This window comes from Biomphalaria glabrata, chromosome 12, assembly GCF_947242115.1.
Source record: "Biomphalaria glabrata chromosome 12, xgBioGlab47.1, whole genome shotgun sequence".
Taxonomy (NCBI): domain Eukaryota; kingdom Metazoa; phylum Mollusca; class Gastropoda; family Planorbidae; genus Biomphalaria; species Biomphalaria glabrata.
In genome coordinates, this window is record NC_074722.1 from 37716387 (window position 1) to 37734200 (window position 17814).

Consider the following 17814-nt stretch of genomic DNA (forward strand, 5'->3'; position numbering starts at 1 on the left):
TCTATTGAAGCACATGATACATGTTGTTATTTAAATATGTTTTTGAATTGGATTTAGTGCCTCTATGAAGGACAAAGTTTTGATGGTACATATTTCACTTCGTTGCTCTGTAGGAGCTAGTTTAACAAAAGATGTAGGATCACTACATGACATTTTTAGAACAAATATTTCGAGACTGTTATGCTCTGTTTTGATTTCATTGTGGAATATCTAAAAGTTAAATGAAAAAAAAATTCTTTTGCTTGTGAATCTTTTAGTCCATAAGGTTGTAAAAGTGGGTAGCTGATCGCTAAAAGAAGAAGGAATCAAGCCTATGAAAGTTAAGGCTAAGAAAGGAATATTAATAAAAACAATATGATGTATCTCAAAAAAAAAGCAAGTGCCTATAAGCGGCGACCTAGACTCTGCCAGGGTATAACACTGTGTGCTTAAACTGCTTAAGTGTTTCTGGCTCCTTATTTTCCTAAGAGTTGAGACCCGAATCCTTTCCCATGTTTAGGTATAACTGCAACAATATAAACACTCCACTACCTATAAACAGTTTCCAATGACATGCGTCTCAAATAGCCTTTGATAACCAGTCCATCCTTCAGGTGTGGCTCAGATATATTCTCTGGCGTTCATTGTTTTTTGTCTTAAATTTAAAATTAATAAAAAAAAATATAGCCCATGACGGAGAATTGAACCTTCAACCATCGACTCTAAACTCCGATGCTGAACGACTGAGCTAACAAGCAGATACAACATTGTGGTAAATAAGGATTTATAATAATTACTTTTAATTAAAGTTATTGTGAAAAGAACAACCTTTAAATGTTGTACGCATTATTTTGCAAATAATGTTTCAAAATGTTGAACTTTATAAAGATTTTAATACTTTATATTGTTTGAAACTCTCTTAATTAAAAAAATGTTTAATGCTTAAATTATAGTTGACCCTTAAAAATCTAAATATAGTAGTGCTCATATAAGTTAAAAATAGATGACACCATGTTGCAACAGTTATCGTTATTTGAAGAGTTGACCTTTGAAAAAAGTGTTCTCGTTATATAACTATATAGATAACTCATTTAATGTTTAAATAATCAAATTTTGCATTTTTTATTCTCAAAAATTTTTTAGCTACTTAAATAGGTAAAAAGGTATTAAAGTAATAAAGGTATTTTAAATTTTTATTTAAAATAAATTTATCAAAGAAAATTATCGATTATTATCAATATTATAAAATATATACAGATTTTTAACTACTTACTATTTCTATGTTAAACCATTTTAAGGATTAACAATATTTAGTATATAAATAGCAAAATTGAAAGCCAATATTTTCCACACTTATTTTAAAAAGTACAAAATCAACCTTCTTTTAATTTTGTTGTCGTTCTTGATATTATAGACGCCTAGCTTGCATTGTAGGGTTGGTATGGGGCATCAAACTTTTTCAGTAAAAACTACACCAGAGTACAAACACGAAGAAATGAAAAAAAATGTATTTGAAATGTTTACTAAAATTTATTTATTTTCCAATATTCTTAACCTATTTTATTCTTTCCTTAAATTTAATGTATGACGTAGAACAGCTTATATCAGACAATTTAGATTTCTTTCAATTTTATTTTTTAAATCTACGAGCTTACATGCTTACCCTCTATTGAAGCACATAATACATGTTGTTATTTAAATGTTTTTGAATTGGATTTAGTGCCTCTATGAAGGACAAAGTTTTGATGGTACATATTTCACTTCGTTGTTCTGTAGGAGCTAGTTTAACAAAAGATGTAGGATCACTACATGACATTTTTAGAACAAATATTTCGAGACTGTTATGCTCTGTTTTGATTTCATTGTGGAATATCTAAAAGTTAAATGAAAAAAAAAATTCGTTTGCTTGTGAATATTTTAGTCCATAAGGTTGTAAAAGTGGGTAGCGGATCGCTAAAAGAAGAAGGAATCAAGCCTATGAAAGTTAAGGCTAAGAAAGGAATATTTGTAAAAACAATATGATGTATCTCAAGAAAAAGCAAGTGCCTATAGCGGCGTCCTAGACTCTGCCAGGGTATAACACTGTGTGCTTAAACTGCTTAAGTGTTTCTGGCTCCTTATTTTCCTAAGAGTTGAGACCCGAATCCTTTCCCATGTTTAGGTATAACTGCAACAATATAAACACTCCACTACCTATAAACAGCTTCCAATGACATGCGTCTCAAATAGCCTTTGATAACCAGTCCATCCTTCAGGTGTGGCTCAGATATATTCTCTGGCGTTCATTGTTTTTTGTCTTAAATTTAAAATTAATAAAAAAAATATAGCCCATGACGGAGAATTGAACCTTCAACCATCGACTCTAAACTCCGATGCTGAACGACTGAGCTAACAAGCAGATACAACATTGTGGTAAATAAGGATTTATAATAATTACTTTTAATTAAAGTTATTGTGAAAATAACAACCTTTAAATGTTGTACGCATTATTTTGCAAATAATGTTTCAAAATGTTGAACTTTATAAAGATTTTAATACTTTATATTGTTTGAAACTCTCTTAATTAAAAAAATGTTTAATGCTTAAATTATAGTTGACCCTTAAAAATCTAAATATAGTAGTGCTCATATAAGTTAAAAATAGATGACACCATGTTGCAACAGTTATCGTTATTTGAAGAGTTGACCTTTGAATAAAGTGTTCTCGTTATATAACTATATAGATAACTCATTTAATGTTTAAATAATCAAATTTTGCATTTTTTATTCTCAAAAATTTTTTAGCTACTTAAATAGGTAAAAAGGTATTAAAGTAATAAAGGTATTTTAAATTTTTATTTAAAATAAATTTATCAAAGAAAATTATCGATTATTATCAATATTATAAAATATATACAGATTTTTAACTACTTACTATTTCTATGTTAAACCATTTTAAGGATTAACAATATTTAGTATATAAATAGCAAAATTGAAAGCCAATATTTTCCACACTTATTTTAAAAAGTACAAAATCAACCTTCTTTTAATTTTGTTGTCGTTCTTGATATTATAGACGCCTAGCTTGCATTGTAGGGTTGGTATGGGGCATCAAACTTTTTCAGTAAAAACTACACCAGAGTACAAACACGAAGAAATGAAAAAAAATGTATTTGAAATGTTTACTAAAATTTATTTATTTTCCAATATTCTTAACCTATTTTATTCTTTCCTTAAATTTAATGTATGACGTAGAACAGCTTATATCAGACAATTTAGATTTCTTTCAATTTTATTTTTTAAATCTACGAGCTTACATGCTTACCCTCTATTGAAGCACATAATACATGTTGTTATTTAAATGTTTTTGAATTGGATTTAGTGCCTCTATGAAGGACAAAGTTTTGATGGTACATATTTCACTTCGTTGTTCTGTAGGAGCTAGTTTAACAAAAGATGTAGGATCACTACATGACATTTTTAGAACAAATATTTCGAGACTGTTATGCTCTGTTTTGATTTCATTGTGGAATATCTAAAAGTTAAATGAAAAAAAAATTCTTTTGCTTGTGAATCTTTTAGTCCATAAGGTTGTAAAAGTGGGTAGCTGATCGCTAAAAGAAGAAGGAATCAAGCCTATGAAAGTTAAGGCTAAGAAAGGAATATTAATAAAAACAATATGATGTATCTCAAAAAAAAGCAAGTGCCTATAAGCAGCGTCCTAGACTCTGCCAGGGTATAACACTGTGTGCTTAAACTGCTTAAGTGTTTCTGGCTCCTTATTTTCCTAAGAGTTGAGACCCGAATCCTTTCCCATGTTTAGGTATAACTGCAAGAATATAAACACTCCACTACCTATAAACAGTTTCCAATGACATGCGTCTCAAATAGCCTTTGATAACCAGTCCATCCTTCAGGTGTGGCTCAGATATATTCTCTGGCGTTCATTGTTTTTTGTCTTAAATTTAAAATTAATAAAAAAAAATATAGCCCATGACGGAGAATTGAACCTTCAACCATCGACTCTAAACTCCGATGCTGAACGACTGAGCTAACAAGCAGATACAACATTGTGGTAAATAAGGATTTATAATAATTACTTTTAATTAAAGTTATTGTGAAAAGAACAACCTTTAAATGTTGTACGCATTATTTTGCAAATAATGTTTCAAAATGTTGAACTTTATAAAGATTTTAATACTTTATATTGTTTGAAACTCTCTTAATTAAAAAAATGTTTAATGCTTAAATTATAGTTGACCCTTAAAAATCTAAATATAGTAGTGCTCATATAAGTTAAAAATAGATGACACCATGTTGCAACAGTTATCGTTATTTGAAGAGTTGACCTTTGAAAAAAGTGTTCTCGTTATATAACTATATAGATAACTCATTTAATGTTTAAATAATCAAATTTTGCATTTTTTATTCTCAAAAATTTTTTAGCTACTTAAATAGGTAAAAAGGTATTAAAGTAATAAAGGTATTTTAAATTTTTATTTAAAATAAATTTATCAAAGAAAATTATCGATTATTATCAATATTATAAAATATATACAGATTTTTAACTACTTACTATTTCTATGTTAAACCATTTACAATATTTAGTATGTAAATAGCATAATTGAAAGCTAATAACCGGGACACACATTCCAAAAAGTACAAAATCAACCTTCTTGTAATTTTGTTGTCGTTCTTGATATTATAATTATAAATATAAACACAATAATAACATATTTAAAACTTTAACATTTTGAATAAAAACTAATTTTACATTGTGTATCTTCTTAATAAAATTTTGAAGAATTGGAACATTCAGTTTCCATACAGAATAGTAGAAATAATGACTGTTCTTTACTATTTAGTTCACGTGGACAAGGAAAAAACATTGGATAACAAAACAAACACTAAAATCTATAAAATGCAATATTTAAAGTAACAAGTTAAATGCCGATTCCTAGTTAAAATTGTCCTCTCCATATATATTGTAACATTTTCGGTTAATGATCAAAGCAATCATGTATATTAGCCAACGTTTGGCTTTATTTAAGTTTAACCTTATTTCAAATAGACTTATAGAAGATATCCATAGAAGTGCGGCAAAAATGCATTCTTTCGTAGTCAGTGGCGAAGAAAAATGCATATAGTTCGATAGTTATGCTAGGCAAAGTATATATCCTGCCTTAGGAGCGACCTTGCGCAAAGATAATTAGTTTGGCAAGCTGAAAGTTATTAGGCGTATCAAAGGTGACTCCCGAAAACGTTTAAAGATCAGCTTAGGCACCATCTTGCTTGAATTTACATAAAAGAGAGAAACAAAGATGCAGACAGCGTACGAACAAGACATGTGGTCGAGATGCTAAGTACTCTTGAACTTGGCTTGGCTTGGCTAAATATGAAGGGGGCTCGAGGTTCGACACCCGACTCGAGCTGAGTTATGTTTACTGAGCGCCTAAAGGGAGCACGGAAAACCTCCACCCAGATACCCCCTCCCCCCCACTGGTCCAAAAATCAGATTGGACCATAGCGCTCTGAGCATGCTATAAGCATGAAAGTAGAGCTATATAAAAGCCATAATTATAAGGCAGTTAGAAGTTTTTTTAATAATGAACCTCGCCTTATAAAATAGTAGAAGCGACCATCCTGAATTTTGGAATTAAATCCTAGAAATCTGTGACTTCTAGAAACATTTCGCAAGAGCAGTGGCGGCGCAACGCGTTGGCGACGTGAGAAACCACCCACGGCTAGGAAGTTTTTTGAAACTTGAGCAGAAACATGGAGAGTAGTAAATAGCATTGCAGACAAGCTTCAGGCCTTCACCAACAAATTCTTACGACATATCTTGTATGGTTTCCTTCAGCTGCGAAGCGACTAAAGATCGTCTGATGTTAATGGCCTCATTTCTCTTCTTAAAAAAAGAACAACATTGTAGCTAGCTATACCATCGACTCATTTTCTTATTTCTTTATCATAACACATAAAAATTATATTTTGGCATTACATATTATAAAAATGTTTTAAAAAATTATATTTTATTTATCTATTTTAAACACAATAATAATATATTTAAACTTGTACATTTTTAATAAAAACCAATTTTATATCGTGTATCTTCTTAATAAAATATTGAAGAATTGGAACATTCAATTTGCAACCATAGAATAGAAATAATGACTGTTCTTTACTATTTAGTTAGGGTTTTATATATTAACCAAGGAATCCTTTATTTTCTATCAATGAATGGGTAGATTTTATTTGTATCATAAATTATCAATTTACGAAGTCTTTTTAAACAATGAAGAAAATAAGTTTGAATGTATGGGTGTGTGGTTTTGTATAAGTAATAACTATTAAAAATTTGCATGTGTATGTATTTAATACATCATTTATTTGCTTTAAAATTATAATTACTAAAAATTACCTATAAACTATTTATTAATTTTTTTTTCAACAAGAGAGACAATTAGGACTGGAAGATGCAAGGTGGAAATTTCTTTTGGTTACATCCCTTCGACCAAATTAATAAATTTTCAAGACAACTCAAACAGGACAGGATTTCATGGAAATGGACCAAATGGACTACTAAATTGTTGAAAAATAAAACAGAAACAGAAAAAAAAACAACACTATTACAATAAATAATAATAATAATAAATCTAATCTTAAAATGAGTTATATGCCAAAATGAAATAACTTTTTGAGCTCTTCATACACATACTTACTTTGTGTTTTGTACTTAAATAGAAACCAAATTGCTTCATTATTTCAATATATGTACATTTTTGTAACTCTAGCAGACCCCAGAGAATTCCTAAGGATATAGGATGGAGGTCCTTTGTCTTAGGTTCTTAAGGGAAAAATTGTTGCACAAATAAATATAAATAAAAATGAATGCTAATAACTCATAAGTCTTTAAAAAAAATATATATATATATATATAGTTTGGCAATACTCATTTTAAGGAACACCTTCAAATTTTTGTGAATGTTTTTTGCTGTCATCATTTTATTGGAACTCTGCTGTCATCATTTTCTGGATCTCCGCTGCAGCCTTCTCCGCGATCATACTGAAAATCCTGGAATATGACTTTGATAAAAATGTCTTTTTTTTTTTAATGAAATTTTCCTTGTGTTATTATTAATTTAGAATGATGTTTTGTGTGTTTTCTTTGAAAAAAAAAAAAAAAAGGAAAAAGAAAAAAAAAGCCCAATAAGGAGGCCAAGAGCCCAAAAAAGAGGCAACGCCTAAAAAAAAAGAGGCAAAGAAAAGAGGCAAAAGCCCAAGGATTCCTAGGATGTACTAAGCTAGACAACTGAAGTCAAAAGCTAAAAAGCTGAGGTTTCCTTAAAAAAAAAAAAAAAGAAAAAAAAAAAGAAAAAGAAAAAAAAAAAGAAAGAAAAAAAAAAAAAGAAAAAAAAAAAAAAAAGAAAGAAAGAAAAAAAAAAAAAAAAGAAAGAAAATAAAAAAAGAAAGAAAGAGAGAAAAAAAGAAAGAAAAAAAAAGAAAGAAAATAAAAAAAGAAAGAAAGAAAGAAAAAAAGAAAGAAAAAAAAACAAGAAAGAAAAAAAAAAGAAAGAAAAAAAAAAGAAAGAAAAAAAAAAGAAGCAGAAAAAAAAAAAGAAAGAAAAAAAAGAAAGAAAGAAAGAAAAAAAGAAAGAAAAAAAAAGAAAGAAAAAAAAAAGAAAAAAAAAGAAAGAAAAAAGAAAAGAGGCAAAAGCCCAAGGATTCCTAGGATGTACTAAGCTAGACAACTGCAGTCAAAAGCTAAAAAGCTGAGGTTTCCTTAAAAAAAAAAAAAAAAAAAAAAAAAAAAAAAAAAAAAAGAGAAAGAAAAAAAAAAAAAAAAAGAAAGAAAGAAAAAAAAAAGAAAGAAAAAAAAAGAAAGAAAAATAAAAAAGAAACAAAGAAAGAAAAAAAGAAAGAAAAAAAAAAAAAAAAAGAAAAAAAAAAAAAAAAGAAAAAAAAAAAAAAGAAAGAAAGAAAAAAAGAAAGAAAAAAAAAAGAAAGAAAAAAAAAGAAAGAAAAAAAAAGAAAGAAAGAAAAGAAAGAAAAAAAAAGAAAGAAAATAAAAAAGAAAGAAAGAAAAAAAAAAAAAAGAAAGAAAAAAAAAGAAGCCGAAAAAAAAATAAAGAAAGAAAAAAAAAAGAAAAATAAATAAAGAAAAAAAAAAAGAAAAGAAGCAGAAACAAAAAAGAAAGAAACAAAAAAAAGAAACAAAAGAAAGAAAGAAAGAAAAAAAGAAAGAAAAAAAAAAGAAAGAAAAAAAAAGAAAGAAAAAAAAAGAAAGAAAAAAAAAAGAAAGAAAAAAAAGAAAGAAAAAAAAAGAAAGAAAAAAAAAAGAAAGAAAAATAAAAAGAAAAAAAATGATCACCAGACTGGAAAGAACGCTTCGACATTTCACTAAAAAGAAGAAATATCTAGTCTAACAAGCAGATATACACATTATGTAATACACCTCGTATCATGGAAGAGACTTATTAGAGCTAGGCTAGTAGACACAGTGCCATACAGTTTAAGATTTTATCTATTTTTCACTTTTTTTTCTTTCTTAAAAAAAAATTCTTTGAGTCCTATGCGAGGCCTCCACCAATCGTAGGTCCGAGGTGGCTGCCTTTTTTGCCTATGACTTGTTGGACAATTTCATGATCAGGTAGCAATCTGAACTTTCATAGTTTTTTATGCTGCGAATGTTATCTAATCTTATCTTATATAATACAGACGTTACTTCAAAAAAAGAAGATGATTACGTCCTTTGCGTCATGCATCTAGTCATGCTTGTTAACAAATGATTTAAATTCTGCCAAGTCACTGGTTTTCCTAGCTGGATGTTCCTTTGGAAATGTAGATTATTACACTTTAGATTAAACCTCTCACAGGATGGCCGGGAAGGGGACTTGAACTCGGGACCAGCGAGACTTCAGTATATACTACATGAGCAGGCAGCCTAGTGCGAAATCTGCTTAGTTCTAGGTATTACTTACAAACGTGAAATTACGAAACAGGAACACATTGGCGATCGGCGTTATGACCAGTCACAAGAAATGCTAGTTAAAACTGTATGGCCATATAACAAGTTCCACGGGGCTTTCTGCAGGGAACAGTACCAGGTAAAAGGAGGAGGAGACAAAGGAACCAATGAAAAGACATCAAAGAATGTTATTTGAAGAGACCCATACCTTTGCAAAAGTCAGAGAGAAATAAAATAAGTCGATCGGCAGATCATGTGTGATGCCCCAATGATCCAACAAACGAAGGGGCAAGTTAAGGTGTTTTTTTAAGAATACCTCAGCTTTTGACTTCAGTTGTCGAGCTGTTTACATCCTAGGAATCCTTGGGCCTTTGCCTCTTTTCTTTGCCTCTTTTTTGGGCATTGACTCTTTTTTTGGGCTATTGGCCTCTTTTTTGGGCTTTATTTTTTTATTTTTTTTTATTAATAAAAAGATGCATATTTTATTAATAAGCGTATAAATTAAATAGTTCCATTTTAAAGTACAATGACTGTAAAACATAGCAATGCATATAGTTACATTTAGGCTGTCATAATATTTTAACGTTTTAAATTGTTTTGTATATGGCGTTAGTTTTTTTCAATAGCATATAATGAATATTTTGGAAATTTAAGGTGCATAAAATATATGTGGTGAGAATGTCAACAATAGGTAATTAAATAGAAACAATCAAAGAGTGAAAGTAGAAACTTAAATGATATTAAAACATTTTAAACATCGTAGTCACACTTTTTTTCCACTTTATCTACATTGCTTATGGTTGTTTCCTTTGTGCTTTGCTACATTACCCCAGTTCTTTATATTAACTTCTATCGAACTTGCGTACACATCTATGTGTGTACACACTTATGCAAACATAGGCATTTAAACATTTATATTGTTTCTTTTGTTGTCTCCCTTTTAATGACAATTTTTGATTTCCTCCCTTGAGATTGGAAAACTACTTCCTCATCATTAAGGTGGAAATCCTGTCTGCTAGAGTCAGTATATCGGAAGTTTCTCTGTGGCTTTTTTTTTTTGGTCACAGGGACCAGTTGGAGTCGTACTGAAAGTTATTTTATATGCACAATGCACAATGTTTCTGCAGGGAACAGTACCAGGTAAAAGGAGGAGACAAAGGAACCAATGAAAAGACATCAAAGAATTTTATTTGAAAAGACCCATACCTTTGCAAAAAGTCAGAGAGAAATTAAATGAGTCGATCGGCAGATCATGTGTGGTTCCCCAACGATCCAACAAACGAAGGGGCAAGTTAAGGTGTTTTTTTAGGACAAATTTCCTTACGGATAATAAAGATTATATATATATATATATATATATATATATATATATATACATATATATATATATATATATATATATATATATATATATATATATATATATATATATATATATATATATATATATATATATATATATGTATATATATATATATATATATATATATATATATATATACTTTTTTTTTCTTGAATATTTTCCCCCTTTTTTCCCCCCTTTTTTAAATTTTTCCTCTTCTCCTCTTTAATATATTATTTCTCTGTAGACTGCACAAGCATGCGCAATATTGACAATGGTGGTGGAAAATTGCTCAATATTAGCACAACAGAAGAAGAAGAATATCTGTATAGACTGTAAAAGTCTGCAAGGTAGTAAGAAATTATATATTTGTATGTAGACTGCACAGGTATGCACAATACGGATAGTGGTGGTATTTTTTCAATATTCGTAAAGAAGTCACTATGAATGGACATAATTGTTAAAAAGTACAAATTTATACAAAGAATTGTTTGCTTAGATATCATGTGGTCATGTCTGATTCTCAATACAGGAACAACAGAAGAAAAACAGTGTTTACATAAAACGTAAAGGTCTGTCCTTGTTCTTGATTTCTTGGAGTTATTCTTTTCTTTCCCTTTTCTTGGGTTTTCACGTGTTCGCTCCTGGTTCCTCATTGTTTTTCCGTTCCTTGACTTGCCGGCCTAATGTTCCATTTCGATATGATTCTCTATTTTAGTCGAATGAGATCTCTCGTTTTCTCCTGCCTAACTCTCTCGTCTTTGTAGATCAAAACTTTGGTTTAAGTCTTTACAGTCACAAGGTCAAGGCGTGGCCTTCGTGATTCTGTACTGTCTTGAATTGTCTTAACCTTTGTCAATTTCAAGGGGCGATCACTGTTTTTTTTTTATTATTTGGAGTACTAGCTTTTTTAATTATATGGTTACAGGGTCTTTAAATACATATAAAAAGATCATTTGGGATATATATCTATACACACGCATACACATATTCATATATATATTCATATATATATTCCCTTTTCTTTAAGTTAATGGACAATCTTGGAATTTTTATTTAGCGCTATATTGTTTCACTTTGCGTTCAATCATCTTCTTAAAAATGTGATCTAATAATACTTTAATATATTGTTTATTATGGTAGACAATTTGTAAGGTAGGTATTCCAAATAAGGTTTCTATATTCTGATAAAATAATTACATTGATGTCTCTTAGTTTTTTATTTATGGCTTTAGTTACTTTATTAAAGAAAATAGCAGTATTTACATTTGCACAGGTTTGACTGTTTGCGTCAATAATATCTACTTAAGTTTTTTTGCTTCCTCAACCAACTCACATTCACTAAATAAGTGTTTCTCTGGGTTTTGGTTTTCTTTTTTACGAATTACACAAGTATATTTGGACCCTGTTGTGGTTGAAAGTCTTCCTTTTATTGGGTCATCCCGAAGAGTAATATGTAGGCCACTTCTCGTGCTTTGGGTGTTATGTATTTGTTGTGTAAATGCATGAATGTGTCTGTCCAGTTGGTTGGTTTAACCCCTAACCCTATGACCCACTTTATTCTAACTTCTAGGTTTTCTTTCAACTTGGCTCTGAGTATAGTGTATATTGTTTTTGAGTCGTGGTGTGTTATATTTTCATTGCTGGGTAGGTGTCTTGTGAGTGATCTGTAGAATGGATGTGTATGGTTAGTCCAAAATAATATAATACTAAGGGGAAGTTATTGGGAGACCTTACTACTTTCCCTACAAATTTTATTCTAAGCGTTTTGATTTTTGTGTGAATGTCTTGTAAGCCAATCCCTCCTTCTTTTTTGTCTTGTATGAGTGTTGCATGTTTTATGTTCCTTATTGTGTTTTTGAAAATAAAATTTCTGATAGTGGTATTGATGTTATTTATGAAATTAGGAGGAGGTTCTACTATATTTGCTAAGTAGATTATCTTCGGGATGACCAAGTTGTTTATTAATATAGCTCTCCCAAATATGGTAGTCGCCATATATTGAAACATTCTAATCACGTTCTTTGTGTGGGCCAGAATCTCCGCCCACTGTTCATGGCAATAGTGTGCTGGGTTGCTAGTCCACACGATGCCACATACTTTTATTTCTTTCTGTTTTTTTAAGGTTAAAGGGGATGTTGGGGGGGATTTCCCACCTACCCAGTCCCATAATTGAGGATTTATTAATGTTTGTTTTGGACCCGCTTTTTGGACTAGCTTTATGTATGTTATCAAAGTCTTGTCTATGTCTGTCTTGTCTAGTATTTTGAATAAGTAGTCATGGTCAATTCTGTCGAAAGCTTTTTCTTGATCAATGGACATGAGGGCTGCTTTCAAGTCTTTGTCTTTACAGTAATATATGATGTCTCGTAAAAAGTGGTTCAGTTCGTCTATATTTTTTTCCGGGTTGCTACAGTACTGGTCTTGTCCTAGTAGGTGGGGTATAAGGGGCCTAACTCTTTAAAAAATCATTTTGGTCAGCAGTTTATGGTTCGCATTTAAAAGGGAAATGGGTCTAAAGTCACTAGGTGTTGTGTTGTTTTCAGGTTTTTTTTTTTGGTAATAGTGTGATGTATGCAAGATTAAAGTCTGTAGGCGTCTGTCCTGTTTCTAACATGTCATTGTATAGTCTTAGTAGTAGGGGTCCTATCTGGGAGAAAAAGGTTTTCAAACCGTCTTTTAACTGTGTTTTTTTTTTTTTAAGTTTTTATGTCTTTTTATTGAGCATTGTGTATGCAATGTGATTTCAATTCATTTTGATGAGAGCAGTAGAATGATAAAGTCCAAACCTTATCCAACAAACACCAACTAAATACTTTGTACAATTACTTTCATACACTAGAATATATAATAATAAGTTCATCTTTAAAAGGCTAATGTGGTAATATAACACATTTTGATTTCTAATACTAGAATTAAGCTTACTTGATAATAATAAAATTATTCTTACAGTAAAAAAAAATGTCTAGCACAATAGTCTCATAAAAGAAAATTGTCATATTTTGTAAGAAATTCTCTTTTGGGGAACATTTTTGGAGTATGGGACAATGTTTATCACATCTTTATGTTGTTCAAATTCAAAATATATACCTTGGACAGGAGCAAAATTTTGACTAACTTGAAGGAAATATTGATTACTTATATAGCCACAAGATAAAATCTTCATGAATGTTGTGTTTTTTTTCTGTAGATAAAATGTTTTGCTTACTTTTCTAGCCTAACACCTAAAAAAAAAACTTGCCATTTTAGGCAATAAACATTAGGGTTATAGTGAAGTTATTAGGCAATCGAAAGCATTTAGTAATCCTGGTATCTAAGGACCTTTATCTGTTTTATGCAAGACATCATAACTCAAATAATTCATTTTAGTGTATAATAAATGAACGCTGATAAAATTACCTGAGAACTGTTGGGGGGGGGGGGAGATCATTTACTCTGAGCATATTAAGAACGCAGTAAAAACTAAGGTGGACAGGTAATTTAGCAGTATAGACAAACGGGTTGATTTCAAAGACGGGTCACATGTAAGAAAGACTTGAAAATAAATGTTACTTTCAAGGATACTTTAGAGGGCCATCTCAGACAGAGAACTTAACAAGATTGATTACAGTCCAATACTAATACATTAGCATGCTAGTAATACATTAAAAACAAAATGTAAGATCTAAAACAGTTACTAGTATTCTCCTACATAACTGTGGTCTATGAATATAAGGGCTATATTATAAATAGTGTTTTAAGCTGACAAATCAATGAACTTCCTGTTGACTAAACAACTTCCTAATGTTACTTGGTTTATGTGGTCATGTACACAGAATATTGAAGCAAAGCAGTGCAGCGTTGAATGCTATAAGGTATATCATTCTTGAAACAATGTATGTGCACGCAAAATAAAAAGTAACACTATCTAGATTGAAGAGTAATAGATAACATTGTTAATAGAATTCATATAACAATCACGTAGGAATCACATTCTCAACTAATATATTTAAAAGGTTCCCCTAATTTTCTATGACACAATCATGTCTTGGGTGAAAATTATTTTTCGATGTAATTTGCATAAAAATTTAGAGCAGAAATTTTAGACAATTCCCAGCTTGAAATAACTGCAGCTCTGTGGTTGGCTGCCAGTAACTGGCACACATTTCATCTTTAGCTGATGAAATGCAGTGAAAGTCTATTGCTACGAGCAGGGCGCCAAACAGTGCCAGAAAGGAAAACAAAACTATAAGAAAACAATTTCTGCTGCCTTGACCTTTATCTCTTCTTTTTAATCCTGCACTATATTTCAATTTTTCTCTGGCTTCATGTTCTCTACGCCGTCGCTCTTTTTTTCAGCTTTCTTCTCTTGGCGCTTTTTCTGCTTCTCTCTTTCTTCTCTATCTTTTTTGTTTAGCTTCAGCCTCTTCTTGTTTCTTCTTCTTTGCTTGTGATTGTAATTCTAACTGCTCATCTAGGTCTGTCACGTACATTAATATTCTTGTTGCACATTTCTTGCATTCTATTTCATTCAAACAATGCCCAGCATTTTTCTTCAGGCCCTCTCCAAGAGGATTATCTTTCAGATCAAGCCATTTTAATTTTTTTCAGCTGGCAAAAATCTCTTGGTAAGGTCTTCAGTTGATTTCCTAATAGGTCCAGATGCTGTAAATTTTCTAGCTGACCAAACAGCTTTGGAAGCTCTGTCAATGCATTTTTGCTGAGATCTAATTTAACCAGGTGAATTAATGAACAAAATGAATCTGGAAGAAATGTCAATAAGTTATTAGATAAGTCTAAGTGTGTTGCTTTTGGGAGAGCTGCCAAATCTTTAACAGGAACAGTTTCAAGATTGTTTAAACTCAAATCAAGTTCGTTATCATTTATTAATTTTTCACGAAGGCTTTCTTTCGGCATGTTTACAATCTAAATCTAGATCTAGTCTAGATAGATCTAGATCTTGAATTAGGCTAGATGTATTAGATACCATATAATTTAGGGATAGATCTAGACTCTATAATATTGATTCTTAAGACTAATAATGTTACGAATGTTTAATATATCAATGCAAAATTTGGAAATGTTGACACCGGAAATTGTAAAATTAACCGTGTTTTAAGTCTTATCTAAAACTAGATTTGGTAATGAAATATGCTTTAAATTCCTATGGTGAAAACGAAAGTCATTTCAACATTAAATATGGTTTTGGTGAGTTTGCATTTATATGATGTCCAATCGATTAACTGCCCCGACAGACCTGTAACTAGAACTGATTGACTTGCAAAGCCAGATACTTCTGCTATATTGATTTCTACGCCGTGTTGTCTATAATAAACACAAACAAATCATTATTGTGAGAACGAACGGGTTCTGATAGTTAATAATCTATTTTATTTCATTTTTGTATTGTTATGTGTGATATGGCCTGAGACACGAGCATCGGAAATGTCTATAGCCCGCACGCAGAAAAAGGTTTTGCTATGACACTGTGTAGTCTGTTGCTGGGCGAGGGGAGGGGGGCATTATGATGAGTAGCTATTCACTAAAGATGGAAGAATAAAAGGTTTTCTTTTTCCTCGTTCTCATTATTATATTGTAGGGTTCAGATGACTAGACCAATACATGTATCTGAGACTGCGCAGTGGTTTCCAAATCAGATAGCTCTCTGTAGACTTGTTCTTCTCTAAGGGTGTTTTGGGGCCAGTGTCTTGTTCGAGCCTCTATAATCTAGATGCAGTTTTAAAGGACATGATCAGCATTCTCTGGTGACACCTCACAAGGGTAAATTTCAGTGGTACCAAATTTCAGCCTCGTTGCATGTCTTATCTTATCTTATCTTATATAATATATATGGTGTGTTATGTTTTCATTGCTGGGTAGGTGTCTTGTGAGTGATCTGTAGAATGGATGTGTATGGTTACCAAAATGATGGGGTGTGTTGTTTTGAATATAATATTCTGTTGTGTCCGGTTATGAGGCGAAATATTAGACATTCATCTTGTTGGGATAGCCTATAATAAGTGTCGTCTTGTGATTTGGATGAGATCGTGTCCTTTTCTCGTTTATTCTATTCATTATTACTTTTTTTTAATTTCTTCAGGATAAACAAAAATTCAAATGAAAAAGTGTTTCATCCTCATTTAATTTACTACCAGTCCGAAAATGCAACATGAAAAAGTTTGCTATGGGGGTTGAGATATATAACTCCTTCCGTTCCATTATCTGTTCCTAGATTTAAAAGCCTTTTATTAAGTACCTCTGTTGTGCTACCTTAATTCCTATTACATTTGATTAAGTACCTCTGTTGTGCTATCTTAATTCCTATTACATTTGATTAAGTACCTCTGTTGTGCTATCTTAATTCCTATTACATTTGATTAAGTACCTCTGTTGTGCTATCTTAATTCCTATTACATTTGATTAAGTACCTCTGTTGTGCTACCTTAATTCCTATTACATTTGATTAAGTACCTCTGTTGTGCTACCTTAATTCCTATTACATTTGATTAAGTACCTCTGTTGTGCTACCTTAATTCCTATTACATTTGATTAAGTACCTCTGTTGTGCTACCTTAATTCCTATTACATTTGATTAAGTACCTCTGTTGTGCTACCTTAATTCCTATTACATTTGATTAAGTACCTCTGTTGTGCTACCTTAATTCCTATTACATTTGATTAAGTACCTCTGTTGTGCTACCTTAATTCCTATTACATTTGATTAAGTACCTCTGTTGTGCTACCTTAATTCCTATTACATTTAGAACTAAGCGTGAAGGAAAGATATTTAGACAGATGCACATTGAAATTAGAAAGTGAAAAAAAAAATCAAATTGTTTCAGATTTAAATATTTTATGAGGGCAATAACCACAAAACAATTAAAAATGTTAAAATAATTTAATCGCTGTAAATCTGCATATCTACATCGACTCGCTTTGTGGTACTATGGACCTTTTCATATAAAAAAAAAATGTCTAGTTAATGCGTAGAGTCGTGATAGCAGGGGACAGAACAAATAATTTACAGGGAAAATAAAACATGGATTGCCTACCCCTAACAAGCTAATACAAAGTTGTTTACGCATCTGCATATATACATCGACTCGCTTTGTGGTAATATGGGCCTCTCATTAAAAAAAAAAAAGTCTAGTTAATGCGTAGAGTTTTAGTGGCAGGGGACATAACAAATAATTTACAGAGAAAATAAAACATGGATTGTCTACCTTTATTAAGCTAATACAATATTGTTTACGTATCTGCAACCTGTAACCTTTTTATTTTTTTAAAACAGAAACCACGACTATTTAGTATTGTGTTTATATTTTAACGACATTCAAAGTTGCCCATTGTCATGTGTATAAGTAGAAGTCTGTGTATATGTGCAAGGCTCTTCGGGTTTCGTACCACGAGAGCAAATTTGATTTTTGTTTTTTCAGTAGAGCATTTTGATTTGCATGTAAGTCCGACTACGTTCCCTTGATATTTTTAACTTTAACTAAGCCCTCGTTACCTAAATGAAGGACAATTTATTAAGGATTTAATATCTATGTTCTAGGTATAGTACTAGA

At 30.8% G+C, this 17814-nt stretch overlaps 1 protein-coding gene across 1 annotated transcript; it reads right to left on the minus strand.

Annotated features, from left to right (window-relative positions):
* Positions 1–14574: 14574 nt before the first annotated feature.
* LOC129921993 (leucine-rich repeat-containing protein 59-like) lies at positions 14575–15330 on the minus strand. The gene is given in 2 exon segments (XM_056005667.1): positions 14575–14853; positions 14855–15330. Coding segments are annotated over 2 exon segments (516 nt in total). The 5' UTR covers positions 15164–15330; the 3' UTR covers positions 14575–14646.
* Positions 15331–17814: the final 2484 nt, after the last annotated feature.